The following is a 16874-nucleotide window of genomic DNA, read 5'->3' as shown; positions in this document are numbered from 1 at the left end:
ATTCCCAGACAACGGTTTGTATAAAAAAATATAGCATTTTTTTTATTTCCAGCTACAAAGCGAAACATGTAACAATCTGTCACACTGCTCAATAAAATAGTACAAAATACTGTCGTCAAAACCAACCCGAAAAACCCCACTATCGATACATTTAGGAAAAAGAACTGAACAACAAGAGCTTTTAAATTAAACTGTACAAATATATACACCATTTACATGTTTCTTCTTGGAATGAACTAACAATTCATCAAGTCTTTTTTCTCCCAATCGTCTTTTTTTTTTTTTAGTTCTCAGTGCCGTGGCCATTCACGCCCACCCTCGTCCGGACGGAATAGGGGACTTTGGGACAAGAGACAAAAATGGGAACAGTCGCCCGCTGTGGTGAGCTGTATCGGCCTGTCTTGGGGGATTTTTTTTACACACCTCGTTTCGAGAGGGAGGTCAGGATTTGGACTTTTCCAAATATGTCGAAAAAATATGGGACGGGGCGTGTTGTCCACAATATTACTAGTGCAGGAATCTCTCCCTCTGTCTAAAAAGTGCACCTAGCCGCACGCGGGAATCCACGCGACACGTAAAGTTCGACAAAACAAGCACGAAAATCGAGTCTCGTGTAAAAACGGACGGAGGGAGTTACGAAACGAGTTCAGTTTTCAAGTGAAAGTTCGTTTTGTTCCGCGGGGGGGAACCCGGTTCAAGCCATGTCGCCCATCATCTTCTTGTAATAGACGGAATCGAAGATGTCGTTCTCGCCGGGGCAGTTGTGGTGGCAGGCGCAGGATTTGATGAACATCATGTGCTTCTTCATGACTTGCCCGTCGGGGCACTTGAACTCCATGGGCAGGGTGGTGGTCCGGTGGGGGGTGCAGCAGCGGCCGTCCAGGCAGACGCCGCAGAATTTAGGGCGGTACGACTTGGTGGTGGTGCAGCCCGAGATCTCGAACTTCATTGGCTTGGATAGGCGGGGCGTTCGGATGCACTTTTTCCCTTTCTGAGAGAGAAAAGAACAAAAATATATTTAATTTTTCGTCCATTTTTCGGTAGGTTTACAGTTTAGTAGACACTTATAACAAAGAGAGAAGACATCAATGGGTTTTGAACTCACATAGCGAGAAGCCTTTAGATAAGACACTCCAACGTGTTCTCTTAGCCCTCCACTGAGCCTTTTCTTTTTAGTTTATCTCTTTTCAAGACCTGTTTGCAGATTACTCAGGTGGTCTTACTGGCCTACCATTGGAGACCTCTGATCTAGGTGGTGTAAAAGCCTCAGTATTATATCAAATGATAAAAATATTTTCCCAGGGAGGAATACATCCAGATTTTAATTGATTCTTTTAGGTGGCGCCTTCATATTTGAGCAGTTTTGATGTGATTAAGGATGATACTGTATTTTCCGGACTACAAGGCGCACCTAAAAACCCCAATTGGCCAGAAGTGCGACTTATGATCAGGTGTGCTTCATACACAGTAAAATACAGTGGATAACATTAGAAATGCATAGTTACAATTGAATGATATTGCATCCAGTAACTGTTCTGCCTTTGAGAAACCTATAGAGTGGTCTTTGAGTACCTACTTGTGCTGTTCTGCACCCCTTAGAGCTGATCTGTTTTTGTAACTTTCAAGATTTAGTAAAAAGAGGAGCCTCAGGGGAGACCCTAGGAACAAGGACTTGAATTCTCTTATCTGAGGCTCCCCACACTCAGTTTCTCCTTGCAAGTGAAAAATTAATTGATGTCTTCTCTCCTGATTTAAAGTTTGGACTCAACAAGTACTGACCCTGATGCTCTGCTCCAGATGGGACTCACAAGGTCGCACCATGCACAGTCGGGTCTGCTTCTCCAGTCTGCACTCGCGGTTGTCGTTTGTGACCCGGGTAGAGATACCCAGACCGCAAGTCTTGGAGCAGGCGCTCCATTCCGTGGTCTGAACCAAGCAGTTTTCCCTCATCATGGACAGATCTGGGCCATAGGTCTCCTCTTGGCGATAAGCTGCAAAACAGGAAGAAAACAGCCCGATTAGCACAACTTTCCGGACGCCGGGCGGCTTAGGTGTGATCCGATTATGACTCACCGGGTAAGACGGAGCCCATGAAGGTGTTGGTGTGCTGGGGGGCATCGCAAACCCACTCCTCGCAGCATTTTCCCGGCACTTTGATGCGTCTGGGCATTGGGCAGTCGGGGCTGGGTAGGCGGACGTCCATGGAGCAGAGCGGTACGCAACCCACAGCCCCGTCTAGGCAGGTGCATTGGTATTTACAGCTGCTCTGGAAGCTCTCACCGCTTTTGTAAACCATCCCTCCAAACACGCAGGTGGCGCCCTCTCGTGCTGAAAATGCAAAATTCAAACCGGTTATTCATTTGTTGACTGTTTTCTACTACAGACAAGACAGGATTGCTAAAGGCACAACAGAAAAGACTTATTTCACTGCACCACTAGATGTCTGTGTTGTGTAGTGCAACCGAAAACAATTGCTACAGAGCACAAGGAAGAATACATACTACGGAGACTCAAAGTGACCAAAATACACCACTTTTCTTCTTATTTTTGTGCACTATCACAAGGTCTTTGGTCTATGAAGGTACCCTAAGTGGAAATACTAATTTCTTGAGCTACTAGTAAAGAAATACAATTGTATTTATTGTTTATGTATTTTCTCATATTATTCAAAGCAATATTTTTTATTTTTAATGAATGAATGCTTTACCACTAGGAGGTGCTAAATAATGCACAATGTCCCTTTAACTAATATACCATGGGGACATTTTCCATTTATAACAAAAGTTTTAACACATTAAAGAAGGTTTTCAATGTTCCTGGTTAAAAGTGACCCAATATTTTTTCACAAATTGTGTAATAACATATATATTGCAAAACAATGCAATATAATTAAGGTGGTTTTCATGATCATTTTGATGCTTTTTTTTTTTAAATAGAATTGTATTTTATTTTTCAAATGATGCTTTTATCTTAATTTCTAGTAGACCTACATGCAAAAAGTCTAGTGGAATGATCGAAGAACAAAATACATTGAAATAAGAGAAAAATATAGGGAAGAGTAAGAAACAGAGGACTTCAAATCATTTAGTTAAAAAATGCTGCAAAAGTAACATTTTTCCAGCAGAATCTTCAATATGATTATAAGTAGTACATATCATTACTAGGGAAATGATCAATTGTCTTATTTTACAATGTTTTTATCACTTTTAATTGGACTTTTATAGCAGAAAAAATGAGAAAAAGTGATTACAATATAGGAAAACTAAAAAAAATAATACTTTACAAACTTTTTTACACAAAATTTAGAGGGTTAACCCAAAAATAGTATTATATTTTATCCAACTGTCTCAGAAAAATATCATTGTTATTTAAGTTATTTAACGTTTTTGCCAGGAAAACGATCAAGTTTACCAATATTCTTGGTCGCATTTTCAAACTGGACTTACTGCAATGAAACCATATGTCTGACCCAAAAAATGGCTATATTTTTGCTCGGCTAGTGTAACATTTCCACAATTCACAGCAACGAAATTGATTTTGCATTGTTCCGCAGCTAGCTCTCACCTGTGCACACTCCGATGCGCCTGTTCACTGGCGATCCAAAGTCACAGTAGAGTCCTTTGTGGCTGTCGCAAGCGTCACTCTCGGTGCAAAGTTCGCCCATCTGCTTGGCACACACCCGGCAGCAACCGCAGCCGTCGGGCACCAGACTCACCCCGGGTGCACACTGGGGGGGCGTCGAAGGGCACAAACAGGGGCCCCCGCATTCCTGGCCGGCAGTCTGGACGAAAAGGCGAGCCGTTTAGCCTCGAGTGTCAGTGAATACAACCCAAAATCACTTACCAGGGTCCAGATGACGGCGCAGACCAGCGGCAGCAAAATCACTTTCTTCACGGCGAACATCTTGAAGGCAATAAAAAGATTAAGTCTTCCTCGTTTGAGTTCTTGTCGAAGAGGGTCCTCGCTTCTCCTCAAAGCTAGACTTTAGCTCGGGTCGTTCCTGCTCTGAGTTCTAACCGGTGCCGCGCGGTAGACTTTATAGCGCTGGGTTCTCCGAGGGTGGGGGGTAGGAGACGTCACCTCGGAGGAGGGAGGTGGGCTTCCTGGACAAACATGGACATACTTGGCATTCTTTCCTGGCTTCCTGACCCCCGACTCCAGACATCCCACATTCCTGCCGTCTGAAAAGGACGAAAAAGAAGGAGGAGGAGGCCGGGCTGGCCAAACAACAGCAAACTCACTCTCTCCAAACTCTCGCTCATCTGGAACAGGAAGTCTTCGCAGAGGAGGCCCGGGACCCCACACTGGGAATTCCTCAAGTCTGACTTCACAAAGACTATAAATATGAGAGGAGGCAGATGAAGGCGAATACATGAATGAATGGATGAATGAATAAATGAATGATCTGTACCAGCAATAAACAAACAAAGGTAGCGAACTCAGCTCGTATGGAAAGGTACCACTGTGCGAGAAAGAGATACACCGCTCCTTGAAAATCACCATAACAATAACAATTAAAAATATCTATAGAAACTCATTTTAGCTTGGAGGGCCACATGGTAGGAAAAACATTATCACAGGGGCCGCACTAGGCATAAAAAGTGTGCCCTAGCTGGAGGGCTTGGGGTCTTTTCAGAGGCAATTTGTCATGATTACTGTTTTGAGGCACCTGTGCCCGCTCCTTTGGTGCCAACTGCCTCGGACTCTGATTGGCTCCCTGTCACTATGTAAACCCCCGTCTTTCTGTCACCTGTTGTCAGTCCGTCTGCGAACCTCAGTTCACACTAGGCAAGCTTTTCGACCCCGACTCACCTAGGGACAATTTGTCACCTCCCTGTAAGTGAGGCTCAAGTTATGGAAAATAAATGCAGATTCCTCAACCTATGAGTATTCAAAAAACTTTAAATAATAGTTTGTGTATTTCTACCAATGATTCGAATTAATATTGTTTTTTTAAATGACGTTTTATACCACTAGAGGGCACAATATAATACATACTGTCCCTTAACATTTTGAATACAGTGTGATTCTTTTTTATCAGAAATTCATTAATTGGACTATATTAAAATTACTACCAGGGCAGCACGGCGGCGCAGTGGTTAGCGCGTGTGCGGCACAGTTCTAAGGTCTTGGGAACCACCTGTGTGGGTCCAAATCCAGCTACCGAACTTCCTGTGCGGAGTTGTCTGTCCCTGTGTGCCCTGCGATTGGCTGGCAACCAGTTCAGGGTGTCCCCTGCCCACTGCCCAATGATTGCTGGGATGGGCTCCAGCACCCCCGCGACCCTACTGAGGATAAGCGGTGCAGCTAATGAGATGAGATGAGAAAATTACTACCCCAAAAAAATGCACTCTACTCTAAGACATGACAAAAAATTTCAGTAGAAAATAACTGCAAAGGATAGATGAGATTTCAGTTCAGGTGATGTTGTAATAAGGTTCGATGCAGTCATTACCATTAAATGTGACTTAACTAGACATGAATGAATGAACTCCACGGGGGAGGGAGAAGGAAAATCTCGACTCGGGAGTTTGGACTTTGGTCTGGCGCGGTTACGTGGGGAAGAATTCTTGAGGGTCGGCGTCATCCGGCGACCGCTGACGCGTGAACGCAACGCTTTCGTCATGGCTTTCGGACGTCTGCGCTATCGCTTGCGGTCCCGTCGAGAGGAGGATGCGGCGAGCGGCCGTTTTTGAAGTCTGTGGGGCAAATCTGAGGGTGGAAAGAGAAAAGAAATCTGCTCGATGATTTGCGCCGGCATAGTGGAAGACTGGTTAGCATGTCAGCCGCACAAGTTCAGAGGTCCCGGCTTCTCTGAGCGGAGTTTGCATGTCCTCCTCGAGCCTACATGTTCTATCTTCAGGCACTTTGGTTTGCACACTTACTAAAAACATGCATCATAGGTCAATTAGCAATTTACGATAGTCCCTAGCAATGAGTATGTGATTGAATGGTGGTTTGTCACTGTGTGGCCTGTGATTGGCTGGGAACTAGTCCAGGCTGTCTCCTACCCAACCCTGCGACCCTGATAAAGTATGCGCATTTCCGAAGATGAATGAATGAATGGTTTTTAATTACACTCATTTTTAACCATAAACATTAATTGTAAATTCCAGTCTACAAAGTGCACCCGATTAAAAGCATCATGCGTAAATTTAAGAAAGGAACAAGCCATAGGCTTAAACAGCCATACAAATTAACTCGTTCACTTACGTTTCATGCTCCCTTCAATTTTGTGAATTTCTGAGCAAAACGTCTCTTTTGACATTTCTTGAGTCATTTTTCTAGGTTGGGGTAAGAACTGAATACCTTTACATACAAATGTCTTTACATACATACGTTTCAGGTTACAAAGTACCTGAACGGGAAAAATATTGCTTGTAGTTACAAAGGCGTTTCAGGATTCAAAGTGAGAAATACAGTACAGTACACACTGCCAGTTGCCGCTCCCGGAGTTCTCCCTGGTAATGAATACCAGCATGCTCTTCGTGGCCCCAGGTAAAGTTAAAAGGTAAATAAATATAGTTTATTATTTCCTTTATTCTTTGTTTTTTACAATATGTGCCTCCCGTATTATGTGTATTGTGCATTAATCTAATTCTAAAATCTTTTTGTTTCTGTCATGATTACTGATTCGGGGCTCCTGCAGCTGCCCCGTTGGCGCCAACAACGGGACCTGATTGGCTGCTGGACTCTTTTTAAACTCCCGCCTTCCGAAAATAACTCGTCAGACCGTCTGCGAACCTATCCTCCCAGCTAGGCAAGCTTTTGTACTCTCCGACACTATCCTGCCCTGTTTCCTGCCTGATACCTGTTGCCGACCTCTTTTCTGGACCTGTTTCTGTTTTTGCTCCTCCTCAACCTATTTTTCTAGCTGACAACGACTACCCTCGCCCGACATGGAAGTGCCACTTCCGCGTTCCTGCTAACTGCTACCCGTGACGACCATCGGATCGTGGATGCAAGCACTGTTCTCTTTCTTAATAAAAACTGAGTAAAACGAACGCAATTGGGTCCTGTCTCCGTTGCTGGTCCATGACAGTTTCATGTTCTGATGCTCTTTTATGATTTATTAAAAAAATACATCATACTTTTGCGGGGCTTGGAATGGATGAGCAAATCTACATTCAAAAGGCGTCTCTACTTACAAATGTTTCAGGTTACAAAGCTACTCCAAGAACGGATTAAATTAATAGGTAGAGGTACCACTGTATATTCGGTGGTTAGTATTTAGTATCAATGACTACTCAAAGGTTGAGTCTCGGTATCAGTGTGAAAAAAGTGATAGTGAACTATATCAAAAGTAATAATATACATACATTTCAAATCATACTGCCTTGTCTTCATGCATTCCTGAGAAAAAATATTATGTTGGGATTTCTTGAGTCATTTTTTTGGGTTGGGGAAGTGGTATTGGTATCAGGGATTGTTGACTCCTCAAAAGTTGAAAAGCTGGAAAAAAGTGATAGTGAAACCTAATAAAAGTCAAGTCAAGTCATGTTTATTTGTGAAGTCCTTAATCACAAGAAGTCTCAGAGGGTTGCACAGACCACAGACTATTGCAAACTACAGACTATTTTTACACCATTCCCTGATCTAAAACCCACTTGAGGGCAAGGAAAAACTCAAAAACCGCAGTCAAGTCATGTTTATTTGTGACACCCTTAATCACAAGGAGTCTGAAAAGGGCTGCACAGACCACAGACTGTTGCAAACTACGGACTAATGTTACTCAATCCCCTGATCTAAAACCTACACGAGGGTAAGGAAAAACTCAAAAATCTCAGTATATGGTAAATAAAGAAATCTTGAGAAGGGACCACACATGAGGTAATCCCCCTTACAGAATGACCAGGCTGCAACAGTTGAATCAACAAACAATACACAGATATTGTCAACATGAAATATAGGTCATTCAAAAGTTATAGAACAGAAGTGTGTTTTATGCCTAGATTTAAACAGTTAATCGCTACTATTGACGAACTGTCAATCTTTGCTGGTACTCATATTACAGATGAGGTAGTACACATGCCAGCTTTTTTAAGGCATTGGTACATGCAACGGTGGCTGATACCAGGATCAGTGGCCCTCTAGTGGCCATTTATGGTATCAGTCCGAAAAAAGTGATAGTAAACATCGCTACTAAAAGTAATAATAATAATAATAGTTGCTAATATTGACAAACTAAGCACCCTTGTCCAACTTTAAAATCTGCTAAAATGATCAAGCCGCGATGTCCCATTTTACGCACTCGGGTAACTCATAAAACGGGTGAACTGGTGCTTTCAAAACAACCAAACCCAAATCTAAAATCCCATTAATAGTACCGCATACGTGCAGTCCGCTTCAAAAGCGCCGTGTGTTTGCCAAGATTAGAAAAATATGTTCGGTACAAGCTGAACCTTCAGAAGTTCTGTTTTTTAGCTCGCCCGAGTCTGGACAAATGGCGGCCAGAAGTCTTTTTAAGTGAAAACGCAGACGCGGCCCGACGGGGACGTACAGTACAGTGCGGCCATGTTGCCGGGAATATCTCTCCTTGTTCTCCGCTCACCTTCTTAATGAGCTTTCGGCGTGACTTGAAAAAGACCAAAAGACCAGGTGCAGATTGTACCCGGGCCAGGATTAAGTAGTACTTGAGGAAAACGGCTAGACAGAGGTTTGTGTATTTTTTTAAAAGGGTGGGGGGGATCACACACCGGGCGAGACTCTTATGAAAGGCGGACCATGGCCAGCCAGCCGGCAAGCTAGCACATCGGAAATGAGAAAAAAAAAAGAAACGTGGAGTTGCAGGAATGTGTGAAGAGAGCCAGCAGACAGGCTTGTTACTATTCACAGGAAGCGCTGCCCTATAAGGTGGGCCGTTCTTTTCCTAATATGGATATTTTTGCTGTTTCTCTGCTGGATGGGCACAGTAGGAAGCAAAACGAACCCGTGCATGCCTTGTCAGTCATCGCCGCCTAAACCATAACTGGACGATATCTGACGGAAACAGCTTAACTGGCGAGCGGATTCCGTCCGAAACATGTCGGCTGTTCCGTGCAAAGTTCAGCATGTGATAATCTTGTTTCCCTTCAAGCGACAGATTGAACTTGTCAGAAGAAGAAAAACAGTTCTGTCGACTTGTTGGTGTTCAGAAAGTCCATAACAACAACCCAACCCTTTGCTGTGCTCTATATACAGTTTTTGCGACGTTTCAGGCTTCCAACTTAAACCTAAAGCATCAAAACATCTTCAAAGAATCAGCCAACTGACTCCAGCAGTTCCCTGATGACTTCTGAATGATCCAATGTCGACCTAAATGACTAACAATGAAAGTGTGTCATTAAGTCTCAGTTTAGAGGCATCTGTTCTGTGATGGTCTAAGAGGTCTGTGAAAAGGCCATTGGAGAACAGACAGCATTATGAAGACCCAAGAACACACAGGAAACCCCATTCTTATAGCATACCATAAAAAGGCCTATTAGGCATTTGCAAGAAGTCAAGTCACATTTATTTTCATAGCCCATAATCACAAAATGTCTCAAAGGAGTGCACAGATTACAATTACACGATTACCTGATTTTAAACCAACATGCAGGCAAGGAAAAACTCAAAACCTCAGCACGAGGATAATAAGAAACTTGAAAAGGGGCCAGGGTGCAATAGATTTAGCGTTGGGTAACAGTACACAAAACATAGTGAACATCAAAACAAGAAAACATAGGTAAAATGTAGAAATGTGTCCAGAAAGTGCATGACCACAACAACGCCTCAAACCTGTAAAATTGTCCCAAAAATGTATCTGAAAGCAAGAAACCATGTGCCTGTAAAAACAGGCCACATAAGGGACACAAATATTTTGTGGAAGAAGGTGCTCTGGTCAGATGAGACCAAAAGTTAACTTTTTAGGCCGAATCTAAAGCGTTATGGTTGGCGTAAGAATAACACAGCACATCACCCTGAAGACATTATCCCCACTGTCAAACATGGTGGTGGCAGTATCATCCCCTGGGGTTGCTTTTCTCCAGCACAGACTGGAAAGATCGTTAGAGTTGATGGGGAAATGGATGCAGCCAAATACACGATGATTCTGGCAGAGAATCTGTGGGAGTCTGGGCTGCAAGTTCACCTTCCAACTGGAGAATGACCCTAAACATAAAGCAAAATCTGCAATGGAAAGAGTTAAAATTAAGTCCGGACCATAATTTATAGAAAGATCAAACTTTAAGACACTTGTGAAGAAGAATGGGCAAACATATCTGTTTCAAGATGTGCAAAACTTATAAAAACAAACCTAAAAACACTTTTTTTGGGCTGTTCGCAGCAAAAGGAAGTTGTCCAAAGTATTAACTTAAAGGGGGCCAATATTTTTGCAACCCCTCATTTTTATTTTTGTGTCTCTTTGTTGATTCTTAGAAAATATTTTGAGTTTTTTATCTTTTTATCAAGTTTGATGCCTGAAATATGACAATAAATGTTTTGGGGGTGAAGAAGGTCGTCAATATTATAATATTATATATACATATATACAGGTTAGTCCGCCATTTTTTCGGGATTCATGCACATGTATTGTCCAAAGTCAGACCTTCAAAATAAAATATTTTGATGTTAGCTTTGTACTATGAGCACCCAAAGGGTTGCTCGGAATAAATAAGCGCATAATAATTTGAGCGCATATGCTAAATAAACCACCATCAGTGCGTTATAAATGTCGTTGGACTGCCAGGTTTTATTTTGAAGGCTTGACTTTTAGCAGGCAGATGCTAACCCGACATGTACAGCAGAAAAATTCTTGTTATTGACTTTACTTGACAAGAACTTTACTGCCTAAAGACACAAAAAATAGGAAAATGATATGCTTTACCAGTCGACCGTCTCAAAAATCTGATAAGTTTGCTTATTCTTAGTTCATTTTAGTTTTGAAATTTAATATTTTATATATATTTATATTTATATATATTCTATATAGTTAATTTTTGAAATTTTAATGCTACAACTAAAACAAGTACAAAACTGAACACATGGAAAATACCTCAAATGAGGAAAATTATTTAAAATGTAAATGTTATTTGTCGTATTAAAAAAATTTTTTTTTTTAGACATTTTGCATAAATATAATACTAAAATAAGAAAAAATAAATAAAATAAAAATGTAATTTTTCTTATTTTTAAAAAACACAAGGTTTACTTTGAGTAATATATTTCTCATTTGGCTGCACAAATAATCGTGTTAATATATGTAAAATAAGCAAAATTATCAATTTAATCATTGTTCTATATCACTGAAAAAATATCAAAAAATATCATAAAATAAGATTGTCACGACCAGAACGGAAGTAGAGCCCAGACGCGTAACGTTTATTATTTAAAGTTTATTGAGGTATAGAGGAAAGGCAGTGCCCGTAATCTGGTGCTCGCTGGACGCGGGAAGCAAGCTGCTCACAGAATCGGAACGTGTCTCGAATGCGGAAGTCTCGAGATGGTCGTGTAGTAGACGGAAAAACAGATCGTTAGCCGGGACGGGAGAGTGGAACGTGGTCGGGGTCAAAAAACGAGTCGTTAGCCGGGACGGGAGATCATAACGTGGTTGGAGTTAAAAAAACGAGTCGTTAGCCGGGACGAGAGATCATAACGTGATCGGGGTTGAAAAACGGGTCGTTAGATGGGATGGGAGAGCGGAACGTGGTCGGGGTCAAAAAACGAGTCGTTAGCCGGGACGGGAGATCATAACGTGGTTGGGATTAAAAAAAACGAGTCGTTAGCCGGGACGAGAGATCATAACGTGATCGGGGTTGAAAAACGGGTCGTTAGACGGGACGGGAGATCATAACGTGGTCGGGGTTAAAAAGCGGGTCGTAGCAGGAGACAAACGGGGAAATCAGGAACGGACGGGTGGGAAACGGGTGAAAAACGGAACCGACGGGAGTCAGGGTAAAAAATGCTCGCCTTTTGAAAACAGAGGTTCGCTGATGGACTGAAAACAGGCGAGTGAAAGGACGGAGCTTAAGTAGGACGGGGAACCAATCAGGAAGCCAGCAGCAGCTGGCGCCAAACGAGCGCCAAAGGTTAAATCAATCAGTCATCATGACAAAAATATACAACAGTATTCAGGGATCAGAATGGAGATTTTCATTTTCAGCTGAAATAGCCAGGGTCCAGAAATAAAGCAGGGCCGCCAGGGTGCGCCAGAGCAATAAAGGAAAGAGTGAGACAGTCGGATTTTGAATTTTTTTGCTACGCAAGAGAAAAAGTGAAAAAGTCGGAATGCCTTTGGGGTTCAAAAACAGCGGAAATCCGCGGATCCGCGGAAAATTCTGATCCCTGAGTATTTCAAATAAGCAAAATTAACTGGTATTCAAAATACACTTATAAATTGTATTTGTCAGAAAAATAAGTTCCTGCGATTGGCTGGCAACCAGTCCAGGGTTTCCCCTGCCCACTGCCCGATGATTGCTGGGATGGGCTCCAGCGCCCCCGCGACCCTACTGAGGATAAGCGGTGTAGCTAATGAGATGAGAAAAATAAGTTATAAATACAGCATACATTAGGAAAATACTAAGAATTTGAAAACAAATATCTATGTTATTTTTTTACAATCTTGGTACTTCTACTCCATTTAAGCTCATAAAACAGAATACTCAGTTCCAGCAAACTCTCCACCAAAGTGTTTTTGAATCATTTTAAAGCGTGCGGTAAAAGAAAAACGATATCTTTTTCCAATTGGTTTCACGGTCTCCATATAACGAAGATTATGCATGTCGAGGAATTCTATGATTGATGAGCAAAGTCACGAGCGGGCGGCAGTAAAATATTTTCTTGGATGTTTTGAAGTTCTTGTGGCCTGTTTAAGTGCGTCACCGCTGTAGTCAGGAGTAGGTGAGACAAGCTTTTAAAGTAATAATACTTTGTAAGTCTTGGAAAAAGTGCTGATTTCAGCAAGTAATCGTTCACTGTCATCGTGGACATATAAATTAAGAATATATTAAACAACAGGTGTCAAACGGGCGGCCCGCGGGCCAGATCAGGCCCGCTGAGGGATTGGATCCGGCCCGCGAGTCAACACTCAGAGAAGCGCAAGAGAATAACAAGCTGCAAGTTGAAATATGTCAACTCGATGTTCCCAAAACCAGGTGCCTCTCACAAAGACTCTGTACTTGTATTTATTTCTCTCTCTCTCTCTCTCTCTCTTTTCCACCCCTTTTCTCCCTCTCTGTCTCTTTCACTCTCTGTGTCTCTCTTTTTCTCTTCCTATGTTGCTCTTTGTCTCTTTCTCTCTCTGTGTCTTTTAACCTCTTTTGCTCTGACTTCCTTTTTTCCTTTTCTCTCTTTTCTCTTTCTCTATTCATACCCTTTGTGCTTTCTTTTCTCTTTTCTCTCCTTCCGTCGTTCTAATTTTCTTTGGATTTCTTTCTTCCTCTCCCTTTCTTTTCCCCCTCTCTCACGACTTTTTATCTTTTGTTTCTCTCTCACGACTTTTTATCTTTTGTTTCTCACGCTCTCTCCCTCTCTCTCTTTCTTTGTCCCGCCCTCTCTCCTTTTCCCTCCCTCTTTCTCTTATTTCTTTATCTCGTTTTCTTTCTGTTTAATCTACTAGTCCAGCCCCCGACAGAATGTTTGTTCTATCGTGTGGCCCCCGAGTTAGAATGAGTTTGACACCCCTGTATTAAACAGTGCTTCGGCGGTGCAGTGGGTAGCGCATGTGCGGCACAGTTCTGAGGTCATGAGATTCAACCTTCTTGTGTGGAGTTTGTATGTTCTGCCTGTGCTCGCATGGGTTTCCTCCGGGCACTTCGGTTTCCTCCCACATTCCAAAATCATGCAAGTCAGGTTGATTGGCCGAACCAAATTGTCCCTAGGTGTGAATGAGCGAGTGAGTTGTCTGTGTTAGTGTTCCCTGCGACTGGCTGGCAACCAGTTCAGGGTGTCTTCTGCCCACTGCCTGAGGATAGCTGGGATGGGTTCCAGCACCCCCGGGACCCTACTGAGGATAAGCTGTGCAGATAATGGATGGATGGATGGACTAAAAGCGCTTGTTGCCCAACAACCTTGTCAAATTTCTTTGTAGTCAACTCTTTCTTATCTAATAATGAAGGCTAACTTAGTAGCTAGTCAAAATCCTGTTACACAATACTAACAACCTTTTCACCAGTCAAGTCACTAGTTCATACTAGTTAACTTCTTGTTGCTTGCAATTTTGTCAATAGTCAACTCCATCTCACCTCATACTTTAGACTTCACTGTAACTAGTTAACTTTTTGTTTCTTGTAATTTCTTCACCAGTCAACTCCTGCTATTCAATTTACCTATATGTTTCTCCTAAAAGTCTTTTTTCTTAAGTTTTCTTCATTTTCCTCATGTTAAGGTTTTTGAGTTTTTCATTGCCCTCTTGTAGGTTTTAGATCAGGGGATGGTGTAATAATAGTCTGTAGTTTGAAGTAGTCCGTGGTTTGTGCAGCCCTTTGAGACTCCTTGTGATTAAGAGCTATACAAATTACTATGAGTTGACTTGCTGCCGTACTATTATGGTACATTTTAAGATAACGTTTACTATTCAATTGTCCTGTAGATAAACTATAGTGTTTTTTTTCAATCGTTAGGTAATGATTTTAGAACCCTTTAAAGAATGAATGTGCAGTCAGGGGAGGCAGGCAAGGTTTTGCCTCACCTGTCATCATGAAAATATAAAACTGAAAATATATCAAATGTTTTTTTTTCTAAATCGCAGAATTTTTACATTATATTATGCATATCATTAAAACAAATAGTGTGTAACAGATTACTGTGCTAAGTGTCTGTAGATGCAGAGTGAGGCACGCAATTCTCTTGACTCATGGCAGAGGGCAATAGTGTGACCAAAGATTCAGATTTGGCCCACACCTTCGCTCCAAACAAGAGAATAAGTGATAGTATTGGAAAAGCAAACTGCATGTTGAACCATCCAATATTTGTTTTTTGTTGTTGCAGGGATTTTTTTGTAATGGGAGAATGACCTATCTCTAATACTGGTATTCAAAAGGAGCAAATATATATATTGCTGTGCTGAGCATCTGTAGATGCAGAGTGAGGCACGCAAACCTCTTGACTCAAGGCAGAGGGGGATAGCGAGACCAATGATTTTGATTTGGCGCACATCTCACCCCCAAACAATAGAATTAGTGATAGTATTAGCAAGCTATCAGCAGGTCACGCCATCCAGTATTTTCTTTCTCGTTGCATGGACTTTTTTTCATAATGGAGAATTGCTGCGGCAGTGGCTCAGTAGGTAGAGCGTTTATCTTGGGATGAGAGGTCGCACATTTAATTCCCAGCTCTTCCAAATGAAATGTCAAGGTGTCCTTGGCACCACACTGAACGTTCTAATGCCCTCGATAAGCAGGTAGTTGCCTTGCGAGGCTGACATCGCTATCGGTTTGTGAGTGTGTATGTGAACGGGTAAGTGTGAAGCACATGCAGACCATTTATCTATTGCTACTTTTGTTCAAAAGGAGCAGCACAGAGACTTGGTTTATAAGTTAAGATTTTTTTTTCCTATGCTACATTTTATATACAGTGATCTCTCGCTATAACTCTGTTTACTTTTCATGATTTCGCTACTTTACGGCTTTGCAACTTGTAGTTTTCTGCATTCTGATTGGCTAGGAGTTTCCAACCTTTTTCAAGCTGAGAGCACCTTTTTGTTACTAATTACATGCAAAGGGCACCCAGTTTGATTTGGCTTTCTATAATAACAACTCATTATGTTATTACTATGTTGTAACTATGTTATTACCAGGTTAATTGTTGGAAGTAGGGTTGAATGGACTAAGTCAACCACCTAAATCAATCATTTTACCGCAAATTCACAGTGACCCAGCACTGGGGATATAATTCTAGAACAGGTCTGCAGGCACCTTAACTGTCCTTAGGGAGCACCCTGGTGCCCGCGGGTACCATGTGGGAGACCCCTGGGCTAAACAGTCCCGAAGATAGTAGTTATTGGTTATGAATTAATACATGTTTACAGTATACAGTATTTTTGTCAAACGGATGTGTGAGCCTATAAAAGGTTATATTCTTTGATTTCAATGCATTTTAAAGTATTTCATTGTATAAAAATTGGAAAAAGAATTTGCCTAGCACAGGTTCACTTCAAGGCAAGTCAAGTCAAGTAATTTTTATTTGTATAGCCCTTAATCACAAGGAGTCTCAAAGGGCTTCACAGGTTATTACACATAAGCAGTTTAGGTTATTTATATGCTATAGAGTAGAGGTGAGTTTTAAGCTTAGATTTAAACATTTCCACTGAGGTTGCAGATCGGATCTCAGGGGGAAGAGCATTCCATAACACCGGTGCCCGGATGGAGAACACTCTCGAACCAGCGGAACACTTCTTGGCTCTTGGGATCACCAGAAGACCGGCGCTCTCAGAACGAAGGCTTTGGGCCGGAACATAGGGGGAAATCAGACCTGAAAGATATGAGGGGGAAAGTCCATGTATGATTTTGTATACTAATAAGAAAACCTTGAAATCACATCTTAGGCTAACAGGGAGCCAATGCAGGTTAGCCAAAATTGGGGTGATGTGATCGGACTTTTTTGTCCTAGTTAAAAGCCTCGCTGCGGCATTTTGTACCAGCTGAAGACTCTTGAGTCTGGTCATCGGAAGACCGGAGAGTAGTGCATTACAGTAATCGAGACGGGAGGTAACAAACGCGTGAATTATAATCTCCGCATCCGACTGAGACAGTATAGGACGAATTTTAGCAATGTTACAAAGATGGAAGAAAGTGGTTCTAGTAATTTTCTTCACATGTGTTTGAAAGGACAGATCGGGGTCAAATGTGACACCTAAATTTTTAAGTGAGTCACTCTGTGTGATGTGGCATTTGTCAATGTTCACAGCAGTTTTAAGTCAC

At 41.9% G+C, this 16874-nt stretch overlaps 2 protein-coding genes across 2 annotated transcripts in view; both read right to left on the bottom strand.

Annotated features, from left to right (window-relative positions):
- chga (chromogranin A) overlaps nucleotides 1–16874 on the bottom strand; it is a 569746-nt gene that overhangs the window by 386935 nt on the left and 165937 nt on the right. The gene's annotated exons all lie outside the window — the stretch shown is intronic.
- ccn2a (cellular communication network factor 2a) lies at nucleotides 16–4047 on the bottom strand. Its single transcript, XM_088325103.1, has 5 exons — nucleotides 3844–4047; nucleotides 3565–3781; nucleotides 2074–2328; nucleotides 1780–1991; nucleotides 16–991 (listed from the first exon to the last, which is right to left on the bottom strand). Exons 1-5 carry the CDS (start codon nucleotides 3901–3903, stop codon nucleotides 695–697), a joined length of 1041 nt encoding a protein of 346 aa, XP_088181229.1. The 5' UTR covers nucleotides 3904–4047; the 3' UTR covers nucleotides 16–694.

This window comes from Urocampus carinirostris, chromosome 20 (genome assembly GCF_059441175.1).
Source record: "Urocampus carinirostris isolate Australia breed hairy pipefish chromosome 20, RoL_Ucar_1.0, whole genome shotgun sequence".
NCBI lineage: Eukaryota > Metazoa > Chordata > Actinopteri > Syngnathiformes > Syngnathidae > Urocampus > Urocampus carinirostris.
This window is presented reverse-complemented; position numbering and strand designations above follow the sequence as displayed.